At 39.3% G+C, this 15,708-nt stretch overlaps 5 protein-coding genes across 5 annotated transcripts in view; 4 read left to right on the top strand and 1 right to left on the bottom strand.

Annotated features, from left to right (window-relative positions):
- CBG14895 overlaps positions 1 to 1,094 on the top strand; it is a gene marked incomplete at both ends in the record, with an annotated part of 1,312 nt that extends 218 nt beyond the window's left edge. The window contains 3 exons of the mRNA XM_002639031.1: positions 1 to 28; positions 421 to 841; positions 886 to 1,094. The exon at positions 1 to 28 is cut by the window's left edge and continues 218 nt beyond it. Of these exons, the coding sequence (XP_002639077.1) occupies positions 1 to 28; positions 421 to 841; positions 886 to 1,094 (658 nt within the window). The remainder of the gene's footprint in view (positions 29 to 420; positions 842 to 885) is intronic.
- A 225-nt stretch (positions 1,095 to 1,319) lies between these two features.
- CBG14896 lies at positions 1,320 to 11,297 on the bottom strand (the record flags this gene model as incomplete). Its single annotated transcript, XM_045242721.1, has 20 exons — positions 1,320 to 1,558; positions 1,608 to 1,715; positions 1,769 to 1,876; positions 1,986 to 2,039; positions 2,402 to 2,452; positions 3,095 to 3,296; positions 3,381 to 3,440; positions 3,503 to 3,567; positions 3,704 to 3,813; positions 4,394 to 4,609; positions 4,657 to 5,354; positions 5,409 to 6,192; positions 6,721 to 6,854; positions 6,986 to 7,007; positions 7,596 to 7,780; positions 9,329 to 9,682; positions 9,738 to 10,103; positions 10,607 to 10,837; positions 10,930 to 11,112; positions 11,160 to 11,297. The coding sequence occupies 20 exons, from the start codon at positions 11,295 to 11,297 to the stop codon at positions 1,320 to 1,322; spliced, it is 4,308 nt and encodes a 1,435-aa protein (XP_045095551.1).
- CBG14897 lies at positions 7,835 to 9,277 on the top strand (the record flags this gene model as incomplete). Its single annotated transcript, XM_002639033.1, has 6 exons — positions 7,835 to 7,980; positions 8,031 to 8,420; positions 8,464 to 8,588; positions 8,635 to 8,807; positions 8,855 to 8,971; positions 9,017 to 9,277. The coding sequence occupies 6 exons, from the start codon at positions 7,835 to 7,837 to the stop codon at positions 9,275 to 9,277; spliced, it is 1,212 nt and encodes a 403-aa protein (XP_002639079.1).
- Positions 11,298 to 12,447: 1,150 nt separating the features above from the next.
- CBG14898 lies at positions 12,448 to 13,967 on the top strand (the record flags this gene model as incomplete). The annotated part of the gene is made up of 6 exons (XM_002639034.1): positions 12,448 to 12,516; positions 12,568 to 12,672; positions 12,716 to 13,192; positions 13,237 to 13,646; positions 13,692 to 13,782; positions 13,830 to 13,967. The coding sequence occupies 6 exons, from the start codon at positions 12,448 to 12,450 to the stop codon at positions 13,965 to 13,967; spliced, it is 1,290 nt and encodes a 429-aa protein (XP_002639080.1).
- A 241-nt stretch (positions 13,968 to 14,208) lies between these two features.
- Positions 14,209 to 15,462, top strand: CBG14899 (the record flags this gene model as incomplete). Its single annotated transcript, XM_045242734.1, has 2 exons — positions 14,209 to 14,449; positions 14,495 to 15,462. The coding sequence occupies 2 exons, from the start codon at positions 14,209 to 14,211 to the stop codon at positions 15,460 to 15,462; spliced, it is 1,209 nt and encodes a 402-aa protein (XP_045095552.1).
- Between the last annotated feature and the right edge of the window lie 246 nt (positions 15,463 to 15,708).

The following is a 15,708-nucleotide window of genomic DNA, read 5'->3' on the forward strand; positions in this document are numbered from 1 at the left end:
TCTGTTGCCGGGAGCGTTTTTGGGATGTGTGAGTTTTTTTTATATTTTTGCAAATTTGGTTGGTTTTTTTTCAAATTGCGACCTAAATAATTTGAAAACTAAACAGTTCGAATTTTATCCCCAAATCGCGAGCTTGTAGTCTTTGTGGTCTTTGTAGTCTTTGTAGTCTACATTTCTGAAAAAAAATCGAAATTTCGTTTTTTTTAATTTTATGGAAAAATGAAAATTTTAAGGTTTTTCAAATTAATTTTTATAAATTTTGTAATTTTTGTAGTTTGTAGCCTTTGTATTATTTGTAGTCAGAATTTTTGAAAAAAATCGAAAACTAACAAATCTAACTAATTTCTGCGATCTCAATAAAACCCCAAATTTACAAAAATCTCAAAAACGAGAATCAAAAAATACAAAAAATCATTCCAGGCGGTAGCTGTCAATCTGGCGTATACAGTATCCCATGAAGGCGAAACCTGGGAGCACTTGACTCGTTATTTCGTCTTCCTATTCCTCTTTCACTTTACCGAGTTCGTGTTCACCGCGCTGACGAATCGGCGATCGCTCCGTCCCGATTCGTTTCTTCTGAATCACTCTGTTGGATACTGGTTGGCTGCTGGAATCAGTTGGGTGGAGTTCGGCATCGAAGCCTACTTCTTCCCGGGCATAAAATCTTATCCAGTGCTATGGATCGGAACGATTGGATGTATAATTGGAGAAATCTGCCGAAAGCTGGCGATGATTCACGCCGGACTCGGTTTTACCCACCGGTTAGCAATGAAAAAACGAGTGGATCATCGTTTGGTGAAGGATGGAATTTATGCATATATGAGACATCCTGGATACTTTGGTACCAAAATTTAATCTCTATTATCTCCAATTCTGATAATTTAGGCTGGTTCGTCTGGGCAGTCTCCACCCAAATCATCCTCTGCAATCCCATTTGTTTCGTCGTCTACGCCTACGTGACGTGGCACTTCTTCGCTTCTAGAATCTACGACGAAGAACGAGATCTGATTGCATTCTTCGGTGATGCCTACGTGGAATACCAAAGAGAAGTGTGGATTGGAGTTCCATTTGTTAGTGGGTATCAACGACCATAATTTGATTCTTTTCATGAAAAAAACCGGTTTATTTTCTTGTGCCATTCCTTCCCACTGTATTTCTAGGCAAGGATCTCGATGAATCAATCTCTGTTATATTTTAACCCCCAGCAATTCAAGCTATTCATAATTCAATAAATACTGAAACATAGACCAAAAAAAATCAAATCAAACAACCATTTTGTGACACGAAATGAAAATGAAAATACACAATTGACATAAATCTTAATCTGTACTAGACGTAGGTGCTAGCTTTCCGATGACCTGCTCCACCTCATCCTGCGTCGGCGTCTTGTTGATAGCATCACAAGACAAGGCGGTTGGAAGGGGAGTCTTTGGTGGAGATGGAAGAGGTGTCAGTGCTCCTTTGATCAGCCTCTCAAGAAATCCATCGAATTGGGATAGGTTAATGGAGTCGTGAAGGGTCTCCAGTGAGCGAAGCGGTGGCCAGAAGCGTTTGATTTCTGGAAGTTGTTGGGAAATTAGGAGACAAGCTCTGTTGCATTTGCTCACCTCCAACAGAGAAATCATCAGATTCATAGGTCATCAGTCGTGGCGCAGACGAGGATCTGGCAATCACGGCAGTGGATAAGACGGCCGTTCCAGCACCGAAATCTAAATCTTGAAACGAATTTATAATAGAAGGGTTGCGGATGCGCTCTATCGCAAATCACCTTTTCTCGGGTTCTTCTTATTGTCATGATCTCCAAACTTTCCAGTGAGAACATCAGTACTGATAAGGCGATTCTGCATATGGACTCCGCCACCGTTCATCCCCAAATCTGAAAGTATGCTCTACCGTATTTTGCTCAGCCTCTAGGGTCTAGAGTTGAAAACCATGCGACAGGTTTCAGTATCAGTAATCTCAAAAAGTAAAAAAAAAACTCAAACCTGTTAGCAATTGAGCCGTGTGATGTTTGAATCTATACGGAAAGTAGCGACGAGCTAAAAAAATGGAAAACGAAATTATATAGGATTTGATTAGAAAAGAGAAATCAACAAATCAAAAAACTACTCGATTAGTGGCATCTAGTGAGATTTCAAGTGCGCTCTAATTGGGATTAGAGGAAAAAACAGGGGAACTAAACAATTGATAAGAAAAGTAACTAAATGATAATTATGATAGCACGCACAGCACAGAAAATTCGCTCTATTGAAAACATTGGTTTTCGGTAGAGCGCGGACATGAACAGATGACACAGATACGGTACATTTACGAAGCACATTGCTAATATTGTGAGGATTGCAGAGAGAAATTAAATTTTTTTAAAAAATCAGAAAAACAAAAAAATTGGGTGTAAGCTCACATTTTTCTTCGATTTGTGGTGGTTCGATGACATGGAATGAACCGCGCTGACCTATTTTTACAATGGATTTTTAATTTTTTTTAGTGAGGGAAAGATGGGAGGAGCAGGATAGTAGGATACCGTAAGACCTGTAATAGAAGGGCTCCTATTTCGGTTTCTGGTAAAGACACTAAAAATGAAAACGAGTGGCACCTAGTTTTTTTTTAATTTCAGAAAATTCGAATTTTCGCGAATTTCGGAGTTTTTGAATTTTTTAAATCCGAAAATTCCTTTTTAAAAATCGAAAAAGTCAATTTTCGAATTTTTCGGAGCTTTCGACTTTTCAGAGTTTTTGAAATTTTTCGGAATTTTAAAAATCTGAAAATTCCAAAAATCGAAAAAATCATTTTTCAGATTTTTTTTTCAAATTTTCAAATTTTTTGGATTTTCTGAAATTTCTGTTCTTGAATTTGTGAACTTTTTTCTGAAACTTTCCAATTTTTTGGAATTTTTTGAATATCCGAAAAATTCCATGTTATTAAGAGCCAAGATAATTGAGCCCAAACTGGACCGTGTGGGGGCCCTTCTATCACAGGTTTTATGGTAATTTTTTGAACGAATTTTAGAATTTTTCAGTTGTTCACAACATGCTTTCAAAGTTCCAAAAAAGTAGGTCACTCAAAAATATTTTTCCCAGGGATTTTTCTCTCTCACATCTTGATTGTCGTTCTGTAGCTGATGTTGATTCCTCTTCGACAACCTGCGTGGGCGGTGATGGTTCGACTTCACGAATCGAATTCATCGCCATCGCTCGTTTCGTTTGATCCAACAGGTCTTTGACCCACTGGCCTTTTCCAGCACCCACCGTCTCCATGCTCTCGTTGTTGGACTCCATTTCGTTCGAGCCGACGGACACCTTGAGCGGCAAAATAGGGAATATGGTCAGTTTTTGATTTATTTCAGTTCAAGTTATATGTACAGTAATCCTCTAAACTCTAACCTGACTCCCACTTTTCGCCACTTGATTGCCCTTCCATTCTCCGTGCGGTTTGTCTCCTTCCTGCATAGAAAAACTGTGTTAGTATTTTTTTCCACGTCATCGTTATCAATAGAGCACGTTACCTCCATCGACTTCTCGGCTCCGGTGACACTTCGTTGCCGTTTCGCCGTTTTTCCGTCTTCGGTCACTGCAAACAAAGGGTTAAGCAGAAGAAGAAGTCAAAAAGGGGCGGGTTATTTCAGGGAGAAGCACATCAAGCGACATTTACAGGAACTTATTTTTTTTGAGAATCTAGATTTGTGGGGTTTTTCGGTAAAACTAACAAGTCTTCGCGGTGCTATTCAGCTCATCCAGCGCCACCAGGTTAACCGATTCCACGTCATTCAGATCGTCTTCAGAGTCGTTGTGTGATTTTCCGGTTGTGTTAAGCAATCTGTGATTTCGATTATTGTATCAACAGTTTTCGAATTTTCACAATTTTTGGAATTTTTCAGAAATTTCAATTTTTTAATCGTCTAGAAATTTCGAATTATTCAAATTTCGAATTTTTGAAATCTAAAATAGTAAATTTTTTAGTTTTTTGAAAAATTTTAGGATCTCTAAAATTTCAGAATTTTTGAATTTTTGGTTTTTTTGAAATGTTTCAAATTTTTGAAAATTTCAGAAATTTCGAGTTTTTGGGTTTTTTTTGAGATTTTTTTTTCAATTTTAGGAATGTCGAATCTGTGGTTTTCTTTTTGGAGAATTTTTACAATCCGAAAATTCCATTTTTGGAGTTTTTGAAATTTCAATGTCTTTGGACTTTTTGAAAATTTTGATTTTTTTTTGAGAACTTTCGATGTTTGGGAATTTTAGAATTTTCGTATTTTTCGGAATTTCAAAAAATCGAAAAATCTGATACTGGCTGATTGATTGAAGTTTTCGAATTTTTTGAATTTCTGAAAGTTAAATTATTGAGAAATTTTGGGATTTTTTAAAATTTTTGGAATTTTTTTTTTGAAATAATTCCCTACCCTGTACTTTCTGCTGCAGTAGATTCTGCATTACTACTGATGGACAAGTCATCATTGGTGACTTGAGGAGTGCTCAGCTGAGTTGGCGTGACTACAGTAACCAACTTCTCCGTACTCGGACGTCGTCCTTCAGTGGAAGAAGAGGCTGAATCATTGGTATCTCTGGATTCTCTGCTAGACTTGGAAGACGTGGCTGGCTTTGGATTAGTGCTTAAACTGAAATTTTCATTCATTATTTTTTCGGTTTTTGAAAGAAAACTCACTTGAATCTAGACTCATAAATGCGTTCTTTCTCGGTTAGGAAGCATGGATAAAGCCCTGGAGAGAACAAAATCTCTATATGAAATCTGGGAGCAGTGTCATTTTCGTCTTTCTCTTTCCTAGAATCTTCATAGACCATCAGAACCACTTGAGTCATATAATTGAATTCAGTGACTCCTGACAAGAAATTCATCGCTCGTTGCCATTTTTTATCATCCACAGAACACAAATTTCCGTATCGTATCAAATTCATAAGAGTATGAATATGACTCTCACTGGTAAAGTATAATCGAGTTCTCACATGCCGAAAAGGCGTGGCAATTCCTTGTGAAGCTCTAGGATCCAACCTCGTCTGCGTCTCCTCGGATTCCTTATTTTCTAGACATCGATGCAAATCGTTTCGTATCTTCCTGAGCAATGGAGTACACACGCGCTGAGCAATCACCATTTTGTTCTCCGTCTTGATACCGTACTCCTGTGGAACCACAATGTCCGCCATATTCTTCACACAAAGATACATTCGTTCAAATTCCACTTCGTTATTAATACAAAGATCCGGGTTATGCTCCATATCATACTTGATATTATCATAGATATCCGGTATTTTGGAAATGTCAAATTCAACTTCTCCGTGCTTATTCTTGCGACGAAACTCGCGAAGTTCTTTATTCCAACGACGCTGAGCCAGATCCATCGATTCCTGGAAAAGCTTCTTTATTCATGGTTATCTATCCTTTATTCAGTCATGTATTACCTGAAGATACAACGTGGATCCACTTGGCTTCGTCTGCGAATACTCTTCAATCACTCCGCACATCTTCTCCACGTATCCAGCAATCTCCTGACACATTTTGCGTGGATTCTTGATGAATTCCATAGCAGCTGCAATTGATCGAAGACCATTTGGATTCAATTCTAGATAGTCTTGCGGGGTGAAATCACGATCAGCTTGAAGGGCTTTATGAAGATATCTCTTCAGTTCAGTTTGATAGAGACGCGCTTGGCAGTCATCGTCTAGAAGGCCGTCGGTGTTGGCGCTTTTCACCATCTGAAAAAATTGAAAATTTAGTGAAACACAGTAATCTACCGTACTCAGTACCTGCATCAAAATCGGCGTTAGCTCTCCTTCCAAAGCCAAAAGTCCTTTTGCAAACGCAGCAGCGGTAGTTTGTACCCGTCCCTCATCAGAAGCATAAATCTTCAAATCGTGGCGGTACGTGGAATGAAGACGAAGGAATCCGAGACCCTGAGTGTCTTCTGGAGACGATTTTCCATCGGTTCGACGGATTCCAGGGTAGAGGGTACGGAAGAGACGACCCAACGCTTCTGCTTGCATGTTACCTGGAACATTGGAAGGACCATTGAGCCTATTGAAGGTTTTGAATCCCTTACCTGCCGTGGTCAACTCTCCGCCCCATTTCAGAATGAGCAACAGTGCTGCTCCATCTCTCTTCAACTCCTCATCCGATGTCTTTGTCTCTCGTTCCTTCAGATATTTCATCTGAACTTTTCGATTGATTCCCGAGAAGTGACCATACCTAAAATTAGGGATTTCTAGAACAGAGACAACGAAATAAACGGCCATGCAACATTTGAAATTCCAATTTATTATCATCCAGCCAATTTTTGTTAGATAATACTGGGTGCAATATGTTAGTTCAGAGAATGAACATAAATAATAATGAAAAATTGTTTTTCCTAGACATTCACTACATCCTTCTATATCTTTAAAACTAAGGCTTGAACTACCGTATTTCCTCTAATAGAAACCCACCCTAAACCGTCAGCTTTGAGCTCAATTATCTCCATTTCTGTTAAAGATATCAAACATCTGTCATCTGATAAATTATTTATCATATTACCACCAATATTTTATCAGTTGACAAATTTTTGATAGCTTTCACAGGAATCGAGATAATTGAGATTAAAGTTGATGGTTTGGGTGGACTTCTATTAGAGGAAATACGGTATTTTCAAAAATGTACAGAACATAAATGTATACAAGACAAAACATAAAACAACATCATGCGAGTTCACCAATCATCACAAAACCTCCATAGCCGTACATTTCCAAAACCGTCCGCATCTGTTCCCATCTTTTCACATCCTCTTCACACATTTCCAAATCATGCTCCGTTTTGTGAATATCTTCAGAATCTGTCGTTTCTCGCATCGATGTGATTAGGTTATGACGTTCTTGCTGAAAACGGTGGTTTTTGGAATATAACTTGGTCGGTAACTTTTTTTGTTTTGTTCTAATCAGTATCAATTTTCCATTTCTCTATTTCTCTCATCCTATAAATCTATCGTAATCCTGGTCATTCACCTCACTTCAATTTCCATTTGATTCAAACTGAAATCTCCATTACTCATCTTCCTCCCAATTTTCTTTGTCTTCTTCTTTTCCTTCCCATTTGCCCTTTTGAACTCTAACGGCTCAATCGAGTCATGGCGCCAAGCCAAAAGGTACTCTACAACCTTTAAGCGGTTTTAAAAAATCAGACCTGCTCCACAAATCTTGTTCACATGAAAACTTGTAGATCAAAATATTCGAATTTTCTCGAAACTCAAATTCAAATGTTTCATTTGTTATTCAAATGTTTCGGGATTCAAACAAACGACACAGCCATTTTATATTCGCAGCTCTCTCTTCTCGACATAGCGGACCCGTTATCACTGGTAGATCTAACCTTTCTTTCATTCAACTCATCTTCAAAAGCTTCATTTGTTATTCAAATGTTTCGAGTGTGTACACAAAACAAGAGAGACGCAGACATTTTACCAGATACGCGAAGCTTTAAAGGTGGGGGGACATGAAAAAAATAATGTTCTCGAAATTCCTTTAAATGATGCCCCTCGAGGAGTTGAACTTGTGAGGGCGATGATTGAGGGTGCGGCGCCGCTACCGACTGAGCCACGCGGGCAAAGAGAAAGCGCCTACCCGATTGCATACATAAAGGCGAGGACGACAGCTGTACGCAGAGTGACATTAAGCGTTGTACACCGTGACGGTAGAATGCATACTCTAGCTACAAAAAAACTACGAAAAATCTCCTGTCCCCCCACCTTTAAAGCTAAATAGCTTCCCTTTGCTCTCTTCTCGAGTAACTGCTTCCTCCCCTGCTTCTTCTCATTTTTGTTTCACAGCTTCGTATTCAAACAATATCACTTTTCAGCGAAATGTGTGATGACGCGTATAGGAGCCGTTTCCATCCCAATGACGCTGATAACAAGTGTGCTGGTAGAGAAAAACTTATGAAGATGAAATCCGAAATTAACGAAAAATGGCCCAAAATTGGAGTACAGTTCGAACCTACCTTATGGTGGTGAGTTTTCTCTTTCGAAAAGAAGCTCCTTGATTTCTTACTTTTTTCAGGACGAAATATAGAGAAGATCATGCAGAGAAGTTCAATGATTCAGTCGAATTTCTTCAAAACGTTACGGGAATGAGTCAGGAGGATGCGGAAGAGAAATTGCTCAATGATCTGATCCGCATAACATTTGTGGAAACGAACTTGATTGTCAATGGGCAGCAGAATGCTGAGGAACTGTTTGCGAACCTGTTACTGGCTATTAATGGGGAACAAGAGATGCCATTCAAATCGGCTCAAGAGCTAGCTGATTTTTGTGATTCCATGCCGCTAAACTTTCGAAAAGATGCGAACCTCTATCGAAATACGGGAGTTCAAGGGCGTCGTCTGATTCAGGAGTTTAAGAGGAAGTTGACGAGAGGAGATGTGATTGATTGCGATAGTCTGGATCAGATGTGAGCTTCATTTTGTTTCTGTCTTGAAGACTAAGTTTTTCAGTCTTGAAAACTTCCGTAAGACGATCCACGTGGATGAAGGATTGAAAAACTTTGCTGATCAAGAAGCCCAGTTGGACTACTCCTCGCTGTTTTATATTTCAAAAACTATTCCTGGTTTCGTCTATGGTGAGTAATCTAGTGCTCCATTTATATTTGAAAAATAACATTACAGACAAAGTTAGTGGTCGCCTTGGCTTGTCTCCAGACGCCGACAAATCGCTTATTCTGAATGCACCCATTTTCACAGACACCATCAATTCCTCCCACCCACTGAAACTGGATCTTTCTCGCACTGTAGACGCCTGCGCGATCAATGCCTGTACCACATATCCGGACCGTCAACAGGTACTAAAATAGGACATGTTCTTATTCTATACTCGTTTTCTTTTCAGTTCTATTTTGCCGATGAGCATCTGCGCGGCGTCGGATCAGCAATGTTCTGGAAGAAATCGCCTGGTGAAAAGTCTATGAAGCCACTGAACAGAACCAGCGTTATGGAATCTAACTTCGTGAGTTTGATTTTGCTTGTTTTACATCGAAAAAGGGGTTTTCAGACGAGCATTCACGGTTGCATTTCACCCAATAAACCGGCACTTCAGGTTGAAACATTTCGGATTGAGCCAACGAAACTGTGTTTCATGAATAATCTTTGTACAAGATCTACTGGAAAGATTATCAGCAACGCGGGGTGTTTGGTGAATGCAGATTTCGAGAGTGTCAACGCGAACATTAAATACCGAAAGTCGCAGAGCTTCGAGAAATTCTTTGTTGTATATGAGAAAATGAAGAAGGAGGAAGCAGCTGACGATGTATAACTTGTTGAATGCTATTGTTTTAAACTGCATATGAACTTATATTCTCCTTACCTGTTTCTCAGAAACCAACGCTCTCGCCAATTCCAACACCTCCATCAGCTGATTCGGCTTCTTCATCTTGATCTCATTCTTCTTATAACCATCGTATTTTTCAAACAACGCAAAGAACCTCTCATCAGTCACTACCAACTTCATTTTCTGTTTTGGAGTACGGTCGCCATGACGGATGACTGCCACGACGCACCGAAGCTCGGCGAGTTTTCCAGAAGGCGTTGTGATCATTGGTGGATCATCTCCAAGGCCAAGATCTAGAATTGGTGGTTGAGGCATATCGGGAGGCAGTCGCCAGTTTTTGGTTTTAGCGTAATGACGGACGATCTGGTTTCCGAGGATTTTGGCAGTGTCCTAAAAATGGGGGTTTGATTGGAAAACAAGGGAAGTAGGAAAATCAGTTATTTACCTCATAATATTTAGTTGAAGTTTTCACAAACGAAAATCCATTCACATCGCAAACATAAGATTTTCCATTAGCACGAAGCAAATCGAATCCACAAACGGTTTGTCCGAATGCCAGCACAATTTTCTTGGCGATTTGTTTCTCCTTATTGCTCAGAATCACTGGATAACGAACTTCCTTCCCATCAGAGTCTCGTTCAACCTTCCCATCTAATCCAGGGGCTTTCCTAGCCTCCGCGTGCGCATAGAACGGCCCGACTGCATACACTTTAACATCTGTACCATCAGCTGGAATAAATTCTTCGTAAATATACGATCCTTCCTTCCGAACTTCTGATTTTGGCGAGTACCAACTGCTTCGGTTATTTATCTGGAAAAAAATTTTCAGACTTCTGGAGGGTAGGAATTCTTCAGTGTTTGGCTTGTACTAGACATGGAAAATGTGTGCCAAAAAAGGGGAAAATGGGAAGAATTTGGTGCTGAGAGCATTTGGTTAGAGAATTAAATTTTTGAAAAGTTGTACACCGCAAAAAAAGGAAGTTAGAAAAATCGGAAGAGGGGAAATTAGATGGTTAATACTAGTTTCACACCAGTCTCTCACACAGGAACGCTCCACCGAGAAACTAATTCTCGATAGATCGCAATTGCCAAAACCGCTTTTATTTTCCACACTCACATGCCATGATTTGACGTTTTTGCCTTTGATGGACATCGTTCCCTAGAGAAAAAAGCTTATTAGTGTGTTGGTTACTGTAAATTGTAGTTTGTAGTTTTTATAAATTGCCACGTCATCTCTCTTTTAGAAATAGAAATAGGTGTCTGACTCTCGCTCACTCTCTCTCTCACTCGCTTCTTTTTTTCTGAATCCAAGACCTTGTGACAGGATGTCTCTGTCAAAAATACCTTTCTGAAAAGTCTCTGTGAGCCTCCACCAACACTCGATGGATAATAAATATAGACATTATGATCTTCGGAACTGATCGGTTTCTCGACAAACGGCTTATTGAACACTTCTCCATTGACTTCGATATGATCCGGATGCTCAACCAGCTCGGTATCCGGCTCATTCGGCCGACCACGAATCACATACCCGTGACGTGGATGCTCAATGCCGTTGCAGACAGAATCTTGAAGACAGTACGACGGTCAAGCTGGAAAAATTAATTATTTAAAAAGAATCTTCGAGGAACAGTTACCAGATCATACTGCCTATCGAGATTATTAATAACGTATGGTTTGCGAAGTTTCACATAGGCAATCGCCTTTTCCAATGGGAATTCGGTAGAATGAAAGGAGACGAGACAGTGGCAAAGTGGCCAGTTTTCGATTGGTTCGTTTAGAATCACTTGTTCCGGAAAGATGAAAAAATCGACCCATTGCTGGAAAGAGTTTAATTTTAGAGTTTTTTTTTGAAATTATGAATCACCCCATAACACTCAATCAGCTTCTTCATAATTGCGCGCATCGGTTTGCTGGTCGCTTTTCGGTGCATCGCACAAATTCCAATTGTGATCTTGTACGGCCATATTTCCTCTTTATCCTGATTTCCTCCCTTCGGAGCCATTTTGTAACTATAAGCTAGGTTGAGGTTAGAGATTTTTGGTCAAGAAACGCTAAAAGATAGAATCATAAGGGGTTCTTATCATATTAGAAGGGATTGAATGGTTTGCTTTTTGGTTGCCGATAGGGAGAAATTTTCAAAAAAATTGTTTTTTTCGACGAAACTTTGACTTTATTGAGAATTCGCAATTGAGAGATGTGAGAATTTGTTTCACAAAAGCACGAAAAGTACTTGTTTTTTGTGCTGCTAACATAAAATTTCCGTTTTATTCATGAAAAATATATAACAAAGGTTTGAAAAAAAGCACAACTTCAAGTGGTTTCCTATTTCTGCTTTTTTTAAGACCGAATAGTTCTCTTTTTTGATAAATATTTGTTTTGGCGGAAAGTTAGTCTTTCGGATGGTCATTGAGTCTCGTAGTAATCCAGGACTGAATTGGAATTTGAAGATTTCATGTCGCCGAAGAGGCCTTCAGAACAGACGGTAGGTGAATACTGTTGGCCGGCGAAGGAACAACGTTTTTACTATGCAAAAACCCTTGTCGTTTCGGGCGGATTTAAATGTATTTAATCTCTTTTATTACATCGGTAACATCAAGGTTGGATTGTTGAGGGTGGTGGTGATGGTTTGAATTGTTTCGGCGGAGAGATTGTAATATAAAAAAGTAGTAGAAAAAATCTGAAGCAAGCAAGATTAATAGTAGTATATATAGAGGTCCGAAATGCTTTCCGATGGAAAAAAAGAGGAGCATCATCACGTGTAGGAGAGAAGAAAGCGATGAAAGAGGACAAAGCGAAAGAGGGGAAGGAAGAGAGTAAACGCAGACACAACAAACTCATTTTCCTTCTTTTGTTCATTTGGAAATGTTTTTAGGTTAAATTACATAGTTTTTAATTATTTTGAGCTTTTTATTCACCTATTTATCATTTTTTGACAATATATTTTGAATTCAAAACCTGAATTTCAGACAATTTTTTTTTCAGAAAATCTCGAAATTAGTGATTGCTCGTAAATCAAAATGCCAGGTACGCAATTTCGCAGCACTAAACTGAACCAAACTGTCAACAATCTACAGTATCCCACTGGCGATTTCCGGATTTTTTCTCACTTTTTCAAAATTTTCAAACCAATAATTTTCACCTAAATACCAAAAATGCTCTCTCTTTTGTTCAAAAATAAGATCACCGAGGAGGAGCAAATCTATCTGTTGGACAAATTCAGGGTATTTCAACAACAATTTTCGATTTTTTGTGCTAGAAAACTATTTTTCCAGGGATTCCCACAGAAATATGAATACGACATCACCCACGATGTCGATATGAAGCTCTCTATCTACGTCGGGGATAAAGATGATGCGCAAATGATGATCGATAGATTGGTGAGTTATTAAGATTTTTCAAAAGCTCAAAAGCTGATTACAGAGAGCCGATGGTCTAAAATTCATCGGTCAAATCCACCGCGGACGCCCGTTCCTTGAGTGTATCCGTCGAGGGGACGACAATGATCATGGAGATGCCGATCATCAGACCGGAGAGCCACCAGCAAAAGAAAACATAAAAAATGCAAATCCAGAGAGAGCTTCTTCTCCACGTCCAGAAGCAGAGCCGAATATCGGACGGGCCTTGGACGAAATGATATTGGCAGATAGTCAATCAATGTCTCAAAGATACGATCGTGATGACGAAGACGGAGAGCCACCAGCGAAAAAGAGAGTCGAAAACGCATATACACCCCGCAGAACTCCTTCTTTTCCACGTCCAGAAGCAAAGCCGATTTTCAGTCATGCTTTGGACAAATTGCACGAGAGGCAAAATCTATCATCGTCCCAAAGATATGTCACCGTTGACCAGTTTGAAGAGTTGCGTCAGAAAGCTCAGGATCAGTTGAACGCGTTCTCGGTAAGAGAAAAGGTGTTATAAAAATATAATGATTAGTCTTTCAGATGGATTTGATGAGTCAAGTTCAAGCCATCTCCGCAACCGTTGCTATTCATGCGAGATCCGCTCAAAATTCGGATACCTCTGATCTGGCTTCTCCATCGAACTCTGCCAAACCGCAACCGATGTCAGCACAATTCAAGGCCAAGAATGAGCTGATTGCCAATGGAATCCGTTGTGAGAAATGCGGAACAACAGTTCATGGAGCCGAGCCAATTACCAAGCTCATCATGGCGGTTCGAGAGCATGTCATGACCCACTTTGACAGTGAGAATCCACGTCTCAAGCGCTTCAAGTGCAGAGAATGCAAAGATTTCTCTACCAACTTCGTTGATGACTTTGAGAAGCATCTGAAAAAGCACGGAAGTATGACAGGTCTAACTGAGAAGAGGCAGAAATTGACTGCCAATTTGCTGTAATATCCCATGTAATTTTCCAAAATAAATTTATATTATTTCAGCACAACCACTCATCTGAAGTTGATCGCAAAACTCTCTTCTGATTGTTTCCCTGAGGTCTTCGAGAAAAACGCTCCAGAAATCAATACGATTGTAAATTATTTTTCTTCAAAATTTAATTAAATTCATATGAATTTCAGCGCGCTGTGGATACTCCGATGAGAGCCAAAGCTTCCGTATTCCCCAATTTGGATCGCCTCTGCTGCTCCAAGTACAATATCCCATACTCAGCGACTGGACGCACTTCACTTCCAGGGAATGTCATCAAAATCGACTGATAATGTTATCCAATCCAGTCTTTTTGTTTTACCTGTTTCCTGTTACCTTGTCTTATCTACTGAATCCTTATTTGTTAATCAAACACAAACATAGTTTAATTTCATGAACATTTTTCCCCGGAAAGATATTTTTCATCAAGAACTGGAGGCATATGAATTTGTTAAGTTTGCATTGATACTTCGTGAAGAGAAAACCCGCTTCTCTTACTCCCAAAAAATTCAGGTCACCCACCCCTTCTCAATGGAAAAACTGTCCAATGCTCTACAAGTTTTGGAATTCAAAGCTCGACATCTTCTGAACATTCCCCAAAAATTTGTAGCCCCAGTCATCTGGCGGCCTTCATTACTGACGTCGTCACATAAGCCAAGTCATGATTTTCGGGAAAAACTGAGTGATGAGCAGAACTGTAAGGTGGATCGTATAACGGAAGAGTTGTCTCTTTTTTCAAGACTTTCCTCGAGATTTCCAACAAAACTGAAAGGTATAGTAATTTTGATTTTCTTTTTGAAAAACCTGAAAATTTCAGATTCTGACTGGAAGACGTTGATAGAAGTGAAAACTCGAAAAGCTCGTTTTGAGCAAATGATGTTTATATATAGGAAAGAGAAATTAGAAGCAGCAGATTTACAAAAGAAGAAGAAAATTCGAGAAATCAAAAGAGCAGAAGCAATTGAAATAAGCAGAAATCCCAGTTTTATTCTTCCGAAAATCAATTCAATTTCTGAAAATTGGATTCGGCTTAGAAAAGTAATCGAAGGATTTCGACTCCAAAATCGGCCGACTCTAGCTGTCGACTGTCAATTTTTGAGTCGTTTAAGTCCACGTGGCAGAGGTCTCACAGCTCTACAACTACAGTATCTCATTTCTGAAAATCGAAGTTATCCAGATCCGTTCCGTCTATATTTTGTGAATTACGATAAAGATGATAAGAAAGTTCAGGAGTTGGAAGGCAATAAAATTCAAGTATTGAAAAATGAGAACACATTTTGCCCGATGGTTTCGAAGGATGGACTGGAGATTTTTAAAGAGGTTCAATTTGCAAAAACAATTCAAAAAACCCTTCAAAAATTTCAGAGAGTAATCATCTACCTCTCACCGGACGCATCAGAAGAACTAGAATCTGTAGACGACGACAAGATTTACGTGATTGGAGGAATTGTGGATCGTGTGCCAGAGCATGGGATTCCGAAGCATGCATCACTGGAAGCCGCCCAATCTGCAGGAGTTCTAGTACGGAAACTTCCAATCGATCGATACGTCGATTTCAAGTCAGGCTCTAAATTTTTGACGCTTCTGGCGGTTTCGGAAATTTTGAGACAAGTGAATTTGCATGGAGATTGGAAGAGAGCCCTGGAAGTGGCGATTCCAAAACGGAACACTAGAGGAGTGGAGGAAAAGAATCCGAATGGAAGGGCGGCTCTGAAGCGGATTCATGAATTTAATGCTGAGATTTTGAAAAGGGTCGAGAGGAAATTAGGTAAAGATTGTTATTAGAATTTGTTAGATCTTTGTTGTTGTTAATTTTAATAAAAGTTTATTAGAGATAAAAACATTTTTTAAAATTTAATTATCCTTTTAAAACTGTCATCTGATCAATACACTTGTTCTCCTGACAAGTAAAATGTTCTCCACAATCTCGAATCGCCAGCGTGCAGAAACGATCAGCAACACGAACGCAGTTGCCTCCCTCACATGATTCACCGATTTGGCATACTTTACGAGCACAGTCTGCAAGAATTG

The sequence above is a fragment of the Caenorhabditis briggsae genome (genome assembly GCF_000004555.2).
Source record: "Caenorhabditis briggsae complete genome, chrI, whole genome shotgun sequence".
Lineage (NCBI taxonomy): Eukaryota > Metazoa > Nematoda > Chromadorea > Rhabditida > Rhabditidae > Caenorhabditis > Caenorhabditis briggsae.